This window comes from Bos indicus, chromosome 23 (genome assembly GCF_029378745.1).
Source record: "Bos indicus isolate NIAB-ARS_2022 breed Sahiwal x Tharparkar chromosome 23, NIAB-ARS_B.indTharparkar_mat_pri_1.0, whole genome shotgun sequence".
Lineage (NCBI taxonomy): Eukaryota > Metazoa > Chordata > Mammalia > Artiodactyla > Bovidae > Bos > Bos indicus.
Window position 1 is genome coordinate 13,862,436 of NC_091782.1, and position 19,370 is coordinate 13,881,805.

The 19,370-nt window shown below is 38.8% G+C and overlaps 1 protein-coding gene across 5 annotated transcripts in view; it reads right to left on the bottom strand.

Moving 5' to 3' along the window:
• BTBD9 (BTB domain containing 9) overlaps positions 1-19,370 on the bottom strand; it is a 414,263-nt gene that overhangs the window by 303,926 nt on the left and 90,967 nt on the right. For 4 of the 5 annotated variants that reach the window (XM_070777439.1, XM_019985625.2, XM_070777438.1 and 1 more), the window contains 2 exons: positions 12,559-12,692; positions 8,279-8,381 (listed from right to left, as the gene is read on the bottom strand). The exons of the other annotated variant lie outside the window; for it this stretch is intronic. In XM_070777439.1, coding sequence (XP_070633540.1) covers positions 8,279-8,381; positions 12,559-12,692 — 237 coding nt within the window. The remainder of the gene's footprint in view (positions 1-8,278; positions 8,382-12,558; positions 12,693-19,370) is intronic. 5 annotated transcript variants of the gene reach the window in all.

Here is a 19,370-nt window from a genome sequence, read left to right on the forward strand (position 1 = left end):
GATGGTTTCTAGAGCACACCAAGGTGCTTCTACCTTAGGACCTACACACATAATGCTCTCTCTGAATGAAAGACTGTTTCCTAGGCTCTTTACCCCTAGTCTCCTCATTCTTCAGATCTCAATTTTTTGTCCATGGCTGTTTAGCAGTTAGTTGTGTGATTCTAGTTGTGTGATATCATGAGGGGGGGTGAGCTCAAGTCCTTCTCCATCATCTTGTCTCTAAGGCCCAAGATTTAAATTTAAAATGACACCTCCTCAAAGAGGCCTTTCCTGACCACACTATCTTAAATAGGTCTCACTGTTACTTTCAGCCACACTATCCTGCTTATTTCCTTCATAGTGCTTCCCATTATTATTTGTTATTCAATTATTAAGTAGCTATTCCGCTAGAATTAAGAGCTATTCTCAGCATAGAGCAGAGTTCGGCTCACAGAGGGTCTTTAATAAATGATCACTCTAGGAGGGAATCAACAGGATAATTAAATTTCTCCTGTCTCAACAATTCTCCTTCAACCCCTGTGCCCCTGGTTACCACCAGTCCACCCTATCTCTATTGTCTCAAACTTCTGAAAACAACTGTCAACTCATGTTTTTTTGTTTTTTTTTTTTTTAGTTTCATTGAGATACAACTGACATACAACACTGTATTAGTTTAAGGTGTGCAGCATGGTTTTATTTTCCCTGTGATTCTTTGACCTCACACCCTTCAACCCACTTTTCTCCATGCCATGAGACTGCTCTTCCTTCTGACAGAACATCCTGTTAAAGCAAATAAAAATTTCTTATTGATCTTATGACATTAAACCTTGTTGATCACTCGTTCCTTCTTAAAAAGTTCTCTTGGCTTGTATGACAATTCACCCTCTTGCTATTCCTTCTACCTTTACCACTCCTTTTCAATATCCTTCTTCTTTTTAAATATAAATTTATTTATTTTAATTGGAGGCTAATTACTTTACAATATTGTATTGGTTTTGCCATGCATCGACATGAATCCACCACGGGTGTACATGTGTTCCCCATCCTTAACCCCTCCCCCCCACCTCCCTCCCCATCCCATCCCTCTGGGTCGTCCCAGTGCACTAGCCCTGAGCATCCCGTATCATGCATCGAACCTGGATTGGCAATTCGTTTCACATATGATAATATACATGTTTCAATGCCATTCTCCCCAATCATCCCACCCTCGCCCTCTCCCACAGAGTCCAAAAGACTGTTCTATACATGTGTCTTTTTTGCTGTCTCGCACACAGGGTTATCGTTACCGTCTTTCTAGATACCATATATACGCGTTTTCAATATCCTTCTAAGGCGTCCCTTTCCCCCCCTTTCCTAAAATGTTGCTGTCCATAAGAGTTCTAACCCAGACACCCCACCCTCTCTACAAACACTGAATCATCTCATGCACTCATATGATTTCAGTTACCTTCTTACAAATGTAAATGGCTTCCAAATCTGTATCTTTAGCCCAGATCCTACTCCCATGCTTCAGACCATTTATGCCTAAATGCCTAGATATACCCAAGTAGATATCAACTGGCACCTCAAACTCAGTATATTTAAACTAAACTGATGATCTTTCCCTGCTCTATCTGCCCATTCTCCTGAATTCCCATCTTAGTGAATGGTATCCACGACTCTAAGCCAAGAACAGAGTCTTTACACATTGATGTCTCTCACCTCACTCCCTCAACACATCTACTTTAAACTAAGGTCAGAATATTCTAACAACTGAACATTTCTTTAAATTGCCCACTTCTCTGCATCTCCATTGCCACAACCTTGATTCAAGCCGTGCCATTTCTTGCACAGACTGCTGTAAAAGTCTTCAAATTCTGTTCTTAACTCCCTCAAAGGCATTCTCCAGAGAGCAGCAGGAGTGCCTGTATAAAATAAACTCAATATGATATCCACTATTTAAAATATATCAATGGCTTCAACTGTCTTGAGGATAAAATTCAAATTTCTTAACCTGGCTGACAAAGCCCTGAATGATCTGGACCCTGCTTGCCTCTCTAGTCTCATTTCTGGATACTCTATGCCTCCTCTTCTATGCTCGGACCACAGTAAACTACCAATTTCCCATGCTTTCTCTTCCAGCAGTTCATACATGTTATTCCCCAAACCCTAAGACAGGCTTTCACCTTCCACTCTGCATCCACAACCTCCTCACTCCTCCACCAACCCTCATCTTCTTAGACTAGACTAGGTGATGCTCCCTAGTACTAACTATCCTACAGCCCCACTTCAGAGAATTGAAATTTTCTATTGATCTGTCTGGGGCTTCTCAGGTGGCTCAGTAGTAAAGAATTCACTTTCCAATGCAGGAGACATGGGAGACATGGGTTTGATTCCTGGGTCAGGAAGATCCCATGGATGAGGAAATGGCAACCCACTCCAGTATTCTTGCCTGGAGAATCCTATGGACAGAGGAGCCTGGCAGGCTCTAGAACATAGGGTCATAGAGTCGGACACGACTGAGCACACATGCTATACATATATGTATGTATGTGTGCATGTATATGTATGTATTAACCTGTCTGCAATCCTACCTACTCATTGAGAACCACTGAATCAGAATCTCCAGGGCAGGGACCCCAGCCTGGGGACCCTATACTTCAAGGCTTCCGTGTACGGCTAAAGTACAGCCAGCGTTGAGAAGGACTGCTGTCAATAGCTCTCCTTGAGGAAACAGAACACAATGTGTACTGTTGTAAACCAGTACCCAGGATACTGCTGTAAACTAGTGTGTAATTCCCGGCACACTGCTGACACAAAGAAATTACTCAAATATGCGATGAAGCAGAGAAAGGAACAGGGCAGTGGGTGGAAGGAAGAGAAGGACTGAATGAATTTAAAATAATCCTCAAGAACCTTCCCCACACTAGTAAACATGACATAACCAAGAGTGTAATCTTTAAAAACAAAGTCTCAGGAATTCCCTGCAGTCTAGTGGTTAAGACTCCGCGCTTTTTACTGCCGTAGGCCAGGTTTAACATCTGGTCAGGGAACTTTGATCCCACAAACCATACAGCCCAAGAAAAAGAAAGAGTAAAGCTCCTACTCTGCTTTCAGGTTTATTCTGTTTTACTTCGCTACAGTTAAACTATGTCGTCTTTGCATCAACTGTAAAGAATGGCAGCTAAGATACATTAGACCTAAAAAGTTCTGTACAAATCAGCTTTCACATCTGTAACACCACATGATCTGCCTTCTTGACCTTATAAATATTGGCTAGAAAGGCACAAAAATGTAGACAAATGCCAGCCATTTGAGCACCTGCACTTTCCTCAAAATGCAGAGTGAGAACTCCTGAAATATAGCAGTGGAGCAGGTTAAAATAATGCTGAACCTTCCAGAGAAAGCAATAACTACACAGTGCTTTAGTAGCAAGTATGCATAAAACATAATAAAATGGCATAGAATTAACACTTCTCAAAAGAAAAATCTAATAAAATCCTGAATTTGGAGAAGAAGCACTGCACAAACAGGGTAGAAACATCTTTATATCTCCCTTGTTGCTCTGAGTGGAGCAGCCTCAATATATATTTGTTGAATGAATGCCTGATGAATGATGAATGAATATGGCCCTTAAAGGAATTACTCACATTTTCTTCTTCCCTGATCAAAGAAAGCCAGCTACTCTGAGCCTCATGTTTCATTAGAAAAAATATTTACCAAGTGCCTAAAACAGCTTGTAATGTGCTAGTATAGCACATTCTAAAAGAACCATATGGGCTTGGCCTCTGCAGCTCAAAGCCTGTCATACAAATCCTATTAGAGATACAGCCTCCCAGCACCAGCACCTAACAAGCATGCATACAGTAGAGGCCAGCAATGTGTCCTAAACATGCCATGTTGCTTTACGAGGCCATAAATTTTTTTTCTTTTTTTAAAATTTTAGTGTAGTTGATTTACAATGTTATGTTAATTTCTGCTGTACAGCAAAGTGACTCAGTTATACATATAGACTTTTTCATATTCTTTTGCATTATGGTTTATCACAGAATATGGAATGTGGTTGCCTCTGCTATGGAGTAGGACCTTAGGACCTCGTTGTTTATCCACCATGTGTGTGACAGTTGGCTAGTCCCCAACTCTCAATCCTTCCCTCCTCAACCCTGTGGCAAGCGTAGGCTGTTCTCCATGCCCGTGAGTCTGCTTCTGTTTCATAAATACGTTCATTGCTGTTGTATTTTAGATGTCACATGTAAGTGGTACCATATGGTGTTACCTTTTTCGTTCTTACTTTGCTTAGTATGATCATCTCTGGGTCCATCCATGTTGCTGCAAATGTAAGATGTCATAACTTTTCATGTATTCTCCTCCTTCTGTCCAAAACACACCTGGAAAATTCCTACTCATCCATGAAGACCTAGATACACATTATCTTCTTTGTAAAATATTCTGTGAATTTCCCAGAATTAAGGATTTCCTTCCCTGTGTTCTTCTTCCATATTATTCTGTAAATACATTTAGTGTATTTGAATCCCATTTCAATGATGATGATTAATTACATATTCACTATGCACAATTCAAAGTATGAAGGGAAACCATTCACTTTTCACATCTGGAACATTTTCACATGGAAGAGTAAAGAGTAAAGATTTACCTGAATAGATAACAGGAAGGGCATAAGGTGCAATTCTGGAAAAAAATTAACCTAAACGTGGGCATGAAGAGGAAAGGTAAAGGAAATGGTCTAAGGTCCTTTTCAAAGCTCAGAGTGGACGTTTGGCACTTGATCCACAGGGCAATGGAAAACTACCACTAAGTTTTACAGAAGGCAAGGGATGATGTGGACCCCATCACCCTTTTCATTGCAGTGTCTGCAGAATGTGTGCATACCAAACACCACATGGCGACTCTCAGTTAGCTGCCATCAAATGAGATGGGCAGACGGAGTTCACTCTTCCAGAGCACTGTGGCCCGTTGAAGAAGAGGGATGCAGGCTCCCTGTCCACTGCCTCCAGAGCAAAGCGAAAGCTGGAGGTCTGCTTACTACACTGAAATTAATCCTTCTTTAACAGCTTCATGTAATATGCTCTGCAAAATCTTCACCAGATTCTCTATCAGAGGTGCTGTTGAGAGTTACCTGACCCTTTGCCAGAAACAAACATAACCCTTTTAGAGGCAATCATCAACCATTCAATAAATGTTAGGAAACATCTTCATTACCTTTAAGAAGTAAATTTTTAATTCTGAAGGGGTGGATTTTAACAATGAACCCACATTGTAAACTATTCTTTATACAAATACATTTAATTAACTACTATACTGATAGAATTTTTTGGTTGAGACTTTAAGTATTTCCATGTACCCTAATGCTGAAGTTTAGCATTATAATACATATAAAGATAAGATTTTAAAGTGTGCATAGTCTAAAACCCCCAAATTACAAAAATATAACAAAGAGCCAGTCAAAAAGCTACATTATTAACTGCAGTGGTTTCTGACTAGGTTGAATTGTACAGTCCAAGTATAAATTCTGAGGAAGTCATACTACCCCACCCTTAACCTAGTAGCTAACTGTGGACCCCATTAGAGCCCTGGGAACCTTAGAGTTTGTCTGGCTTATAGAATTTCTCTTATCAGGTTGATTTAATAAAAGCATGTTTTAAGCAGTGCTCCTAACTTGGTTTAAAAGTTCAATGATGCTTTCAACAACTCTGATGTAAATGGAAGAGAAAAAATGCTCCTTGGACTGATGTAAAATCAAATTAGGAGTACTGCTCATAAAAATGACCCTAAGGAATGATTCTGCTTTGGAGAAAGAGATTAATATGAAGACACACACATATATATCTATTTATAGCCATTCTCACAGTCTACTATTAATGGGACAGACAAACACAAGTACTAGACATTCAGATATTGGCTTTTTTTTAGCGGGGGTGGGGGAGTGTTGTCTGTAGCTCACCATCAGTACAATGTTCATTCAGATGATATTTTCATTTTTGAAGCCTTACTAACATATCCCAAGTTCTGAAATGCAGTATATGAGCCTTGACTGTAGAAATAAATTACCAGCTGTCTCATAAAGGACAACCTCATTTAGTGGAAGGCAAATGCTAGCACGGAACAAAAGTAAATAAAGATGGCTACATATGCTCTAGTCTGCAAGCTGGAAAGTTGACAGTGATGAAAGAAGCAGAAGAGGGAAAAGATTAAACATGAAGAACAGCTGCCACTAATAGACTATCTGACTACTCAAGCAGTTTGATAATACAGCACAGCAACAATGCTAATTAAAATTGCTGGTGTGAAGACTTAGACCCAGAGATCTTAAAGCTAAAGAAACAATGGCAGTCCAAGCAATCCACTCCTCTGCTATCATATAAGGTCATACTAAACTCAGGTCAAGAGTAAATGGCAATGTTCTACGGAAACACATGGTACTACTGTTATGCTTAATAATGAGTCTCTTCTTCTTTTACTTGTAAATTTACTTAAAAGTTCCAATTCCTTCTGCATTTGTTTCACTGCTAATAAGCAGAGATGTAGTTGTTACTATTATGATTATTGTTATTAATTTACTTTTTATTTCCTCGAGAACCTTCAAACAGTATATGCTACCTAAACTGAATATCTTGTAGGTGTAAAACATAAAAGGAATATGTAGTTCATATGAGAATGAAACATGAACAAAGTCTTCCTCATTTCCATCCATAGAATGTCACTTATATCTATCAAAATTCTCACATGTCTTGGGAGCCCACATATCTTCACAGAACAAACTACTCATTAAAGGTTAGGGCAGGAAGGGGGAAAGGATGGACTGGCCTTTTCTGACAAAGGAGGAGGGCTCAGTGATGTGTTTTCAGTGAGTAGAATAAAAGAAAGGGGTTTTAAAAGGGTCAAAGGGAGAGCGGGAAGAGAAGCTTAAATGTCTGACTTCACCACCCCTCTTAAAAGGGTTACTTCATCCAACTGAACTAAAATAGACCACCACCAGTTATTAGAGAATCACCCAAGGAAGAAAGAATTTCTACAAGTGACCTCTGGTTACCCTTCAACACTGCAGCCCTTCCAAACAAACTGGCACCAAAATAAATGTAGCCAAGAAGAATCTAACATTTATATCTTATGATTTTATTTCAATTTTTCATATAATTTTCTGTAGACCTACTTATGTGGATATAATTTGATTCTAAAGTATTTGGGAAATACATTTAGTCCAGTTGTGCCTGAAAAAGGGAAGAGAAATGTAATTTTCCAGTTTTACAGATGCTTCCAGAATTCTGTCTAAAGATGGATTAATCTACAGTTACTCAGCTGCAGAATATTACTTCTATTCCACAGACTTTGTATATGAACTATTAAATCCATTAGATCGATAGCAATTCCTCCCACCTACTCTTAAAGAGCTGATTTAATGAGAACATCATTTTCTCATTCAAGGCTTTCTTTCTTAAGGGAACACAGTCCTGTGTGAACACAGTCAACATTTCCTTTCACATCGACAACTTCATATAAACAGAGCCTGAGGCAGGGCAATGAGGCAAAATGTTCGGTGGTAAATACGCGAATTTATTTAAAAGACACTGTTACGGGATTTGAGCTTAAAACTGGACTTAACTTACAAAGGTTAAGATAAAAGAAAACCAAAATTAACCATTTTCTTCCTCAAAAACTCTTCAAATGATACAAGCACTACTAGCATCACATTATTGGAAAAGGAAGTGTTATTTTCTTACTACTAACTATTCACTATTAAATATTTCAAAATACTCTCTTTCCACTCCCCTTCTACAACAAAGAGATAATAGTGGAAAGAAATGTACCCTTTTGTCCTTTCTGGACCTGCATATTAATAGAGATGACAGGGATATTATTGTCTGTTGTCTTAGACAATAGAAGCCATGGAAGTCTCAAGATACAGTCACTAGCACTAAGTTCTCTCTTTCTCCTCTGAGCCTTTATACATTAAAGCACAGAATAAACCATAAAGTACTACTTAACACACCAAAAATTAAAAATGGAGACAGAGGGTGGATCAATGTGCATTGTCTCACAAATATAGTTTCAAAGATAATTGGTAATGTTCTCTTTTTCCAAAGAAGTGAGGGTTAAATATAGTCGCTCTGCACAGAGACTGATGATCTTCAGGATGTGTAAATTATACATTACAGTTACATAACAGACTAAATCACAGTCATCAACAAAAGAACATTTGGCACAATTCTTGAATTTTTATGACTCTAGCTCATAAGCAGAGCATCAAAAAGGAGAAAATATCCCACCTTACATCAGCCTTACAAGTAGCCTCACAACTCACAGCAAGTAAGAAGTATCCGAGGTGAATGGAAGAGAGACCATCATCTTCTCTGGACTAGAAAATGGTGGTGAGCAGGGGTGCGGAGCTTTTATTTTCAGGTTATCTTAAATAAAGCACATGGTAGTCATTTCATTAATTTTTTAAAACAGGAAGAAGAGGGTCAACTAACTAGATATATGTAGAGCTGTGTGTTTTAAGGTCACCTTATGTCCCTAGGTTAAGTCAAGACACTAAAGTCTGATGAGAGAACACAGATCCTTTCAGAACACTTTAAAAAAGGTGAATGAAAGTGTTAGTTGCTCAGTCGTGTCCAACTCTTTTCAATCCTGTGGAACCTGCCAGGCTCCTCTGTCCATGGGGTTCTCCAGGCAAGAATACGGGAGTGGATTGCCATGCCCTCCTCCAGGGTGTCTTCCCAACCCAGGGACTGAACCCACATCTACTACATCTCCTGCATTGGCAGGCAGGCTCTTTACCACTAGTGCCACCTGGGAAGCCCTCAGCACAAACCAAAGACTGGTGAAACATCCTCATGCTTTCAGTGCAGTTCAATGGGCTCTGCTGTGCCACAGTTTCATGCCAGTGCCACTCACTTTAGGCAATTCAGAATGGGTCAAGAGCACTCAGAGCCATTCACATGGCGGGAATGGCCAAATGCTTGCCTCAGTTCCTATGACGACACAGAAGCAGAACTATCCTCAGGCTTATTAGATGCATCCAATTAACATTCATCTCTGACAAACTCATCCTGTAAGCTCCCACACCAAAACAGCTACCATTACTCTATTAAGCAATCATAGTGATTTAAGTAAAGCATATTAATGGGAAAAAGCAAAGAGATCTTAACCCAAGAAAACAAAAGAAACACACGAAGAATGCAAAGACCAAAGCAACCCAGGAAAGATACTCTTTCCTTCATCCCATCAGATTGTGCCTCTTCCACCACCAATTCAACAGGATTTTTTTTCTCTGCACTCTGAACAAAAAGCAAAAATTGCTCTCTTTGAAAAGAAGCTGGCCTGGTAAGAACACCTAGAACTCAAAGCCAATACTCGGAGGATGTCCAAGTGTCTGGAGATCCAAAGAACCCATCAGTCTCTATAAACTTGGAAAGACTGGACAATCCAAGAGTGCCCAGAGCCATTCCACTCAGCCATATCATATTTTGAGATGACTACAGAGAAGTCAATGTTGACCTAGATCCACAACAACCAATACCATGTGTTCGAAGCCAAATGGTTGGCTTTGAAACATTGCCAACACTTCCTATGAGAGATTCCAAGACCAGAGAAAAGTAAAACATTTCATAAGGTGATGATCTTAAGCTTTATAGCCCCTTGAATAGTAAAAGCAGTCTCTGGCTTATTTTCTGAAACTAATGTTTCCAAATAACTAAATACCAAAGTAATGTTATGACAAAAATTTCAACCGTCTTAGGTATAATGGGACACAAACTTGTATACTTTCTCAGATACCTGCAACCACCTCTATGTGTGTCTGTCTTTTTCTTTCTCTGTTGGTATCTCATCCAAGTCACTTTGGACTTAGATGAAATACACACTGAGGGCATGGATCTAGCATCCTGAGTGGCTGCAAAGGGTCTGGATGATGCTTGGGAGTACAGAGGAGTTAGCTCCCCATGGGATAAATCTCGATCAGCTAGGACAGGAGACAGGAGGAAACCAGGCAGATAAATCCCCCCCCTGCCCCACCCTTTTCTTTCTCTTTTCCAAGGACTGAGTGAGTGAGTGAGTGAAGTCGCTCAGTCGTGTCCGACTCTCTGCAACCCCATGGACTGTAGCCTATCAGGCTCCTCTGTCCACACGATTTTCCAGGCAAGAGTGCTGGAGTGGATTACCATTTCCTTCTCCAGAGGATCTTCCTGACCCAGGAATCGAACCCAGGTCTCCTGCATTGCAGGCAGACGCTTTACTGTCTGAGCCACCAGGGAAGCCAAGGACTACTCAAATGTAATTCCTCACTGCAACCATTTTCATTTCCTTTCAGAGAAATCCTGTAGGCAAGTGAACACACCTGCTGAAAGACCTGCTATTTCTTTTCACAGCTTGTTGTGAAGCAAGAGATAGTTCTGTATCAAATCAATTTCTTTGCATCATTCCTTGTTTCTTTTCCTTTTGCCCTGCAAAAGATCTGACCTGCAGCTTTCAGATTTGATCTGCACTTTAATCCTTGTCTCAGGGTCTGTATGTCAAAGAACCCAGGCTTAGATATTAGTCTTACAGAAACTAATGTCAGATGAAATTAAGATGCAACAGTTAAAACGCACGTTTTCAAAATACAGTAAGAGACAAAGACAGATAAATCCCAGGAAGAAGTGGGAAAAAAATTCAAGTGCCTAAAATGTAAAAGACTGGGGTCAATAAATAGTATAAAATGTCACCAACAGAGAAAGCATTTAGACAGCAACGAGAATCAAATACAGGTATTTTTTTCAATGTGTCCAATGACCACCAACTTCAGAGGACAAGATCAGGCATTTTCATTAAGTAATAATGCTGTGTTTCCTGTGGTCATGTATGGATGTGACAGCTGGACTGTGAAGAAGGCTGAGTGCCAAAGAATTGCTGCTTTTGAACTGTGGTGTTGGAGAAGACTCTTGAGAGTCCCTTGGACTGCAAGGAGATCCAACCAGTCCATTCTGAAGGAGATCAGCTCTGAGATTTCTTTGGAGGGAATGATGCTAAAGCTGAAACTCCAGTACTTTGGCCACCTCATGCGAAGAGTTGACTCATTGGAAAAGACTCTGATGCTGGGAGGGATTGGGGGCAGGAGGAGAAGGGGACGACAGAGGATGAGATGGCTGGATGGCATCACTGACTCAATGGACGTGAGTCTGAGTGAACTCTGGGAGTTGGTGACAGACAGGGAGGCCTGGCGTGCTGCGATTCATGGGGTCACAAAGAGTCGGACACGACTGAGCGACTGAACTGAACTGATTAATGCTATGTAATAGGTGCTACCTGTTGCCTACACAATCAATCTACCTTCTTTCTTTTCCTTCCTTCTTTCTTTCTAAGAGTCCTGATTGCATCAGTGTCCACTCCTCTCCCATGTGGAAAGGGGAGAGATGACCTATAAATGGGTAAATTTTGATCAGAAGTCACCATGATTCCATTATCTTCACAAGTGACTGATTTGAGTTTGTTAACATCAATGAGTTCTAGCCAGTAAAATACAGAGGTCAACTAGAGGGCTTTTGGGAAAGGTTTCTTGACTCTTGAGGGACAGAAGGGAAGAAATACTATTATTGCATTTAGATTTAATGCCTGGACATGGACATGTAACAGTCACCCTAGGATTGTGAAAGAATATAGTCTAAGGACAAAACTGACACAGAAATGATGCAGAGCCCAGACAGAAAAATTCTAGGTTCTTGACAATGTCATTAATCCACAAATTAACCAACCCTGAAGCTGACCTAGTTTTACATACAAAAGTATACTTCCTGATTATTTAGCCTCTTTGAGTGAAGGTTACTATTACTTGCAGCTAAAAGCACCTTCACTGGTGCACAGAGGACATAGCTGGTTGGAGAATTTGAGTATTTACCATCAATGCCACTATATAAGAAATGAAGTGAGATTTGAAAAAAAAAAAGTGGTCTTTGCCCTCAAGAGTTTACGATCTGTTTTTTTTAAGACATGCAAAACATGTGATACATCAATTAAAGAAAAAAATGATGAAGCACAAGTACATAGAACAAAAAATCATTACTGTGGGACATTAGAGCCAACATTCTAAAGGGAATAAAACCAACCTACATGCTTTTTGCCCAGCATAAAGGCATGCTGTCTAAATTCCATTAGTGTAATTCGACTTTCAGGAAGCTCTCTCCAGTAGGTATCTTTAGTTCTATCTGCCCAGCATTCTCTTATATGTTCAAAATGTTGCTCCCCTCATTTTGTGAGGTCAGAGTGTCAAACCCAAGGTGGGCTAGCCAGAGCAATTTCCTGGGATTTCTTTAAATCTTAAGATCATAAAAAGTGATAAAAGGTTGAGCATTCCAGGTGTATGGATTTATCAAAAGTCAGCAAATGTAAACTTAAAGATTTGTATATTTCTTTGAATGTAGATTTTATATCAAAAGGAAACATGTTTTTTAAAATGGTGAATTCTTAGTTAATAATAAGCATGCTGAAGCATTTAGGGGGAAGTCTACTAATGTCTGCAATTTACTTTGAAATGGATTTTTAAAAGCTGCATAGCAGGATTGATAAACAAACAGATATGTGATAAAGCAAATGTAATAACATACTTACATAGCAAAGCCTTTTGTTTGAAAAACTTTGAAAATTTTTCTGGGGGAGAAAAACCAAAGTCCCAGTGCTGGCAATGCTGTGAGCTATACCTCAGGAGGTATCTGTGGTCATATCTCCCAGGGCATGGAGGAAAACTGTTCAGAAAACAAACATGCAGGAAGAACCAGAACAAAATACAGAAATGACTTGATCATCAACAAAAGAGAAATGGTGAAAGTTATGGTATATTTGATAATATGAAATAACACTCAATAAAAATTTTAAATGAAAATCCCACAAAATTATATATATGTTAGAGTAATATACATATATAATACATACATACATACATAATATAATCTTAGAAAAAAGCTACAAGAAAATACTAAAAATCGTCAACAATGGTTATCTCTGGGTTTGGGACTATTAATGTCAAAATTATACTTTATTTTCCAAGTTTTAATTAGCATATGTTACTTTTAGAACAACCAACAAAGAAGTAATTTTTTAAAAATTCATTGCTATTAAAAAAGATTTTTTAAACTATATCTTATGGCTTGCTTCCCAGGCACCATTTCTACCATAAATGTTCTGAATCTCATGAATGTCTGAAATCTTCTATTCATTCCTCAAGGCTTGGGAAGCAGGAGCCCAATAGTTAAGATCATGACCTATGAAGTCAGGCGATCTTGGTTTAATCCCCAAATGCCCTTACAAAATGTATGTTTTTGGACAAGTTAATCTTTCTTGTCTTAATTTCTCCATCTACTAAGTGGGGAAATAGTACATACAGGTTTATCTGGAAAATAAATGAGATAACACATGCAAAACACTTAAAATGGAGCTTGAACCACAGGTAGACGTTAACCATCGTTATCATCCTCATCAACACCTTGTCTGATGATCTTGTTTCCTACCTTAATAACAGAATTTTACTCATCAGGCACTATAGACTCACCCGTTTTCACTGCCTCTGTGTTTTTATACCTAGCCTGCCTTCTTCCTTTCAGTCATACCTTTATATATATTTCCAAATACCTTCTAAGTGTCCAGCACTGCCCCAGGCACAAGATACCACTGCCCAAGAATGTGGGCCTCCTCTTTTCTGAAGTTAAGCCACAGGCTCCACCTGATCTCTCCCACTGGCTCCAGCTCCTCGCCAGCTCATTCGACCTCCCCACCAGTCCACTCCACCTTCTTCCCCCAAATCTTTAATCTTTACCTCTCCACTGGTTTCTTGCTCTGCCTGAAAATCTTCATTAGTACCTACTTGTGGTAGTGGTGCACGTTCAGTCAGGTCTGACTCTTTGCAACCCCATGGGCTATTCTGTCCATGGAATTTTCCAGGCAAGAATATTGGAGTGGGTTGCCATTTCCTTCTCCAGGGGATCTTCCCAACATGGGGACTGAATTCCCGTCTCTTGTGTCTCCTGGACTGGCAGGCAGGTTCTTTATTCTTTACCAGCTGAGCCACTGGGTAGAGTCACCATATATTTCTTCTTCCTTTAACATCCATAGTTCTCAAAGAAAAGTCCTAAAATCTGATTTCTTAAACTCCACTGAAACTTTACTTACCAAGATTCCTAATGGCCTTCTTACTGCCATATGCAATAACTGTTTTAGGCCTCCTTCTGTTTGTTCTGCTACTTCTAACACTGCTGACTATGCAGTCAGCTTGCAAACTCTCTTCTCTTCTTTAATGCAAGTTGTTAACACCATCGTGGTTTTCTCACAGTTCTTTGGCGGTTCCATCAAGTTCCCTTAAAGCAGATGTTCCTCAAGCAGGAGATTCAGCTCTTCCTATTCTCTGTCTCAAAGATCTTGACTCTCCCCATTGCTCAAACACTAGCTCTAATGAGATGACTGTTGTATTTCTAACTCCAGTTTTGACTTCTCCCCTGAGTTTCAGTCCATTTCCAACTGCCTGTTATGCATTTCCAATTGGACTTTCAATCTAAGCATGCCACCCGAAAAATGTGATATTTCACCCATAGACTACTCCCTAATCTGATTTTCCCTCTGTAGTTAAAGATAACAAATGAAGGGAGAATACATCCTAGGTAAGAGAAAACTTCTCAAAAAATAAAGGCAGGCAAAACCTTTCAATTTTCCACAATGATGTCTCTTACAAACATCTCTTTCTCACCATTTTTCTTTTTCCACCCCATTTCAGGCCTGTGCACTGGCTGCAGTGTCACCTGCCACCACTCTCACCATCTGCCTCCACCAATCCAACAAACTACTTCATAAAAAGATTTAAAAAATGCCTATTACCACTCATGTACCTACCACCTACAAAGATTAAATCCAAATTCCTGACAATAACATTGAAAGTCTCTGAGAGCCGGGCCTAAGACTGCCTCTCTTCCCAGCACTGAAATCCTTATGTTTCAGACGACTCTGAGCTCACAACCATTCTGGTCAGTGTCTGCTACACATCTCATACTTTCCCACCTTGCCTGCACAAGCCCCTCCACTCCTATAAATTATCCAAATTCCATCTCTGCCTCAAATCTTAGCTTAATCCACCACACAATCTTCCAACAGCATTTAGGTATACAGTGTTTTTCACTATTATTATTACATCATGCTTTCTATGTACCAGGCACTGTTCTAAACACTTTATATATACTAATTAATCCAAATCTTACAATAATGCTGTAAGATGGATACCATTATTATCTGTATTTAACATATGGGGAAACCGGGGCACAGGAAGACTAGGCAATTGTCTAGACTTACAGCTTGTGAGTGGCAGGCCCACAAATTACATCCAGGCTGCATGGTTTCAAAGTCTGTGTTCTGCTGCCTATCTGGAATTCTTTAGCAGTTTTGTCTGTACTGCTCATTTATTAATAAGCTACTTTGAGACATCTATTCAATTATGAGGAGAATGATAAGACATATTTAAGTCTTTTCCCTTCAGCTAGATTAATCACTTAGGTAAACCTTCACTACTGAGGTTTCTCCAGTTACTAATCACTATCAATAAATATTAGCTTATAGATTTGTTAAATAAAAATACAAGAATGGACAGAAATAAGAGTATCTAGCCGAGATGTTAAAATTCTGAGAAGTAACTTTAAACTGTTTCCAAGAATAGAAGGTTTATTTTTTTTAAAACTGGCTATTGGGGGTTTTTTCATTTTCCTATGGTAAAACAAAACCATAAAGATAGAATGTCAGGAAAAAACTTCTAAATGATTATACATCATGAAATGTTATAAGACAGGATGAAGAACTTCTCATCTTTAGGATTTCCAAGAATAAAAAATGCCTAGGAAAAATTATATAGTCTTGCCTGAAAGTAGAGAAACGGATTCTTATTAGAATAGTGAGCACATAACAATGCTTAAATCAATGTTTATTTAATAAATGCATGAGCTACCTTGATCACAAAATTATCTAAGTTGTCTTCTACAGAACATAATTTTTATGCAGAGCTACATTCCAGTAAGTCCAACATCATGAGTCTTCTGAAAAATGTACACATTTTCAGAAGTTCCACCCATTTGGAAACTAGTTTTAGTTTTGGCAAAGCTGATATTCATTTTGATAGTATTTGGGCAAATTTTTCAGCTATTTCTTAAAGCCACTTTTGCTTGATATACGATAAAATAAACCACAAAGAGGTAGTTTCTGCCCTCTAGCTAAAATTTTCAAGACTCATAATAAGACATGAATCAACAGAGATCAGAACAATTAATTCTCTTCTTCATCCCTCCTTTTCTGTCTCTATATGGAGTGGCAGTAGGTATCAAACAAGAGCAAGCCAGCTAAATCTGGCATCTTGTCACTGTCCGGGAAATCAAGTCCTTAGAAATCAACTCATCCTTAGTGAAATTAAGACTGAAGTAGTCACCAGAATGATTTTTGTGTGTTAGTCGCTCAGTCCTTTCTGAGCGACTCTTTCTGAGTCGCTCTGTCCATGGGATTCTCCAGGCCAGAACCCTGGAGTGGCTTGCTATTCCCTTCTCCAGGGGACCTTCCCAACCCAGGAACTGAACCTGGATCTCCTGCATTGTAGGCTGCCTGAGCCACCAGGGAAGCCCAGAATGATTTACTCATTTACAATAAAAGTATTTTGTCACACGGGTGAAATAACATATGCTGGCACAATAAGCACATCCCATCCCTGTAGATAAGCCACTTCAATATAAGTCAAAATCATAATCAGAAACTAATTTCCTAAAGAAGGAGGGAATATATCACTATGATTTCCAACTACTTTTTTTAATCATGAGAAATCATTTTTATAGCAATCAGAAATATCTACGGACTGCATGACTGGTGCATTTTCTCTATGTATGGAGAACTGCCTGGAAATCAAAAAGGTGTTTAATGAGTCTGTGCTCCAAAACAGAGAGGCAGGATTCAAATGAACAATAGCATCAAACTGTACCAGTCTTACTACCGGCACTAGAAACAACCACTCACCTAAAAGGGCTTAGATATGCTCACCTCAGTAAATTTCTTTTTATTATCCTTCCACAAGTGGTCAACAGGCCTTCTGATAGACATATTTTTAAAAATATATAAATATTATCAAAGACTTCTGCAAGGCAAAAAGTGATTCTATCAATATCTTCTGATTTTGCAGATCTAATGTATCAAGTTAATCTTCCATTTCAACAAAAGGGCAAGCAGATCTCTTTCTTTATTCTTTTTGAGAGGTTGGAATTGGGGAGAGACAGGGGAAAGTGCTTCACTTTGAACTGACACTGAATTTTATGTTATAAACAAAGAAAACATTAGATATAAAATGAAGTGGCAGGACTTTCCTGTTGGCCCAGTAGTTAGGAATCCACCTGCCAATTCAGGAGACATGGGTTTGATCCCTAGCCAGGAAAGAACCCAGATGCTGCAGAGCAATTAAGCCCATGTACCCCAACTACTGAGCCTGGGTGCACCTAGAGCCTGTGCTCCACAATGAGAAGCTACCACAATGAGAAGCCGTGCATCTCAACTAGAGAATAGCCCCAACTCACTACAACTAGAGAAAAGCCTGTGCAGCAATGAATACCCAGAACAGCCAGAAATCAGTCAATAAATATAATTTTTAAATAAATTTAAAAAATAAAGCAGTCGACCTTCAAAACTTGTTCTTCATCCTTCAGCAAATTTTAGCTGATACACAGCAACCTAACTGAGACTACATTTTCCAGCTTCCATTGCTGGTAGGTATGATCAGTAGCTAAGTTCTCACCAACAGAATGTGAATGAAAGCAATGAATTATACTTCAAAGCTTTGGTCTTTATGCACTGGGTGTACACTCCTCTGCTACCATGGAGTTCACCAGAGGAATCACAGAAGTCACATGCAAAGGCTGGCAGAGCCACTTTGCCAGCTTGCATCCCACGAGGTCATAAGGAAGAGTGCCTATCAGGCCTGGACTGTTAAGTGACAAAACAAATTTTATCAAAGTCATTGGGTCTCTCTGACAAAACAGCTTAATCTGTATTCTTATTGATAGAGATATGGATAAAATTAAACATCAGAACTGCATATTAGACTATATAACCACTCTATGTAAATTCATAGCACTTAGGTACACCTTTAGCAGAGAATGTCACCCAGTATGTATCTATTCCTACATATTTGATGCCGAGGAATTCATTGGTTTCTTAAGATTAAAAAAAGCAATGATTGAGTCCATAGTATTAAACTCAAAAGACAAGAAAATTATAAATACTTTGGGGAAATTAAGGGGTTTCTGAGGAGCACATGTATTGTCAACGCTAATATAAAAAGCAAATGGGAGTGGGAGGAGTGGGAGAGATGATAAAAGTATTCATTCTGATTTTAACTCTGAAATCCAAGTACATTTTAGGAGTGACAAGTATTATCTACATCATTCTTTTTAACATTTCTTATATATAAGCAGGAGTAATTTTAATATCTATAATTACTAGCTACATCGCTTTTTAATCTAAATTTACTAACTTCAGGGCCTTTTGTTTACCAACTCTCTAATCACTTGTATCACATTTAACAGATATCAACTATTAATGTCAACAACTAATGTACTTCTAACTGTTCATATCTTAACTGAATATTACCAACATCATCCTTATTTAAATATATTTATTCCTCTAGCCAAATGAACTCAGGGTTAACACTAATTTCCAAGATGGGTAGAAGTTAAGTAAAGAATCTGAGACTCTGGTGCCTAAACTCCTTTAGGACAGATGGCTGGTCTTCAAAGAATTTACAACCACATGACTGTTCCATTCAAAAATTATATTGTGCCACAGCCAACTCTGATTATTTATGTTAACTGAAGGCAGAAGCACAGATGATCAAAAACATTCTGCAAATCACTTCTAGTTGGCTTTGAAATATCTATTAATTTTTTTTAAGAGATTTATTTGATTATCTTTTTCTCAGGATAATACGAAAAATGACTTACATTCCCTGGGTATGAGCCAAATGACAGGAGCATAACGGGTGGTTGGACCAATTCAATGTGGGTATAAAAACGCACCACAAATAAAATGGAAAGCAGACCAATTATAAGAGATAAATGAGACTTGACTACAGATATTAAAAATAAGATATTTTAAAACACGATTCTGTATTAGGCTCTGTATGGAATTAGACTTATAGAGATAGAGCTAAAGAGAAAATCTGTGCTATATTAGAGTTCACAAGCTCAGGGAAATAAATATTTCTAGAAACCCCTTGGTGGTTGGACTACCAGTCTTAAAGGTTTCTCACACACTGAAGGACAGGGATGTTAATACTATTAGTGCTTTGCTCTATTTTTTTAAGTATTTCAGTACACGATATTTATCAATTAGTAAGGAAAAATAATAACTTTACAATGCAAGAA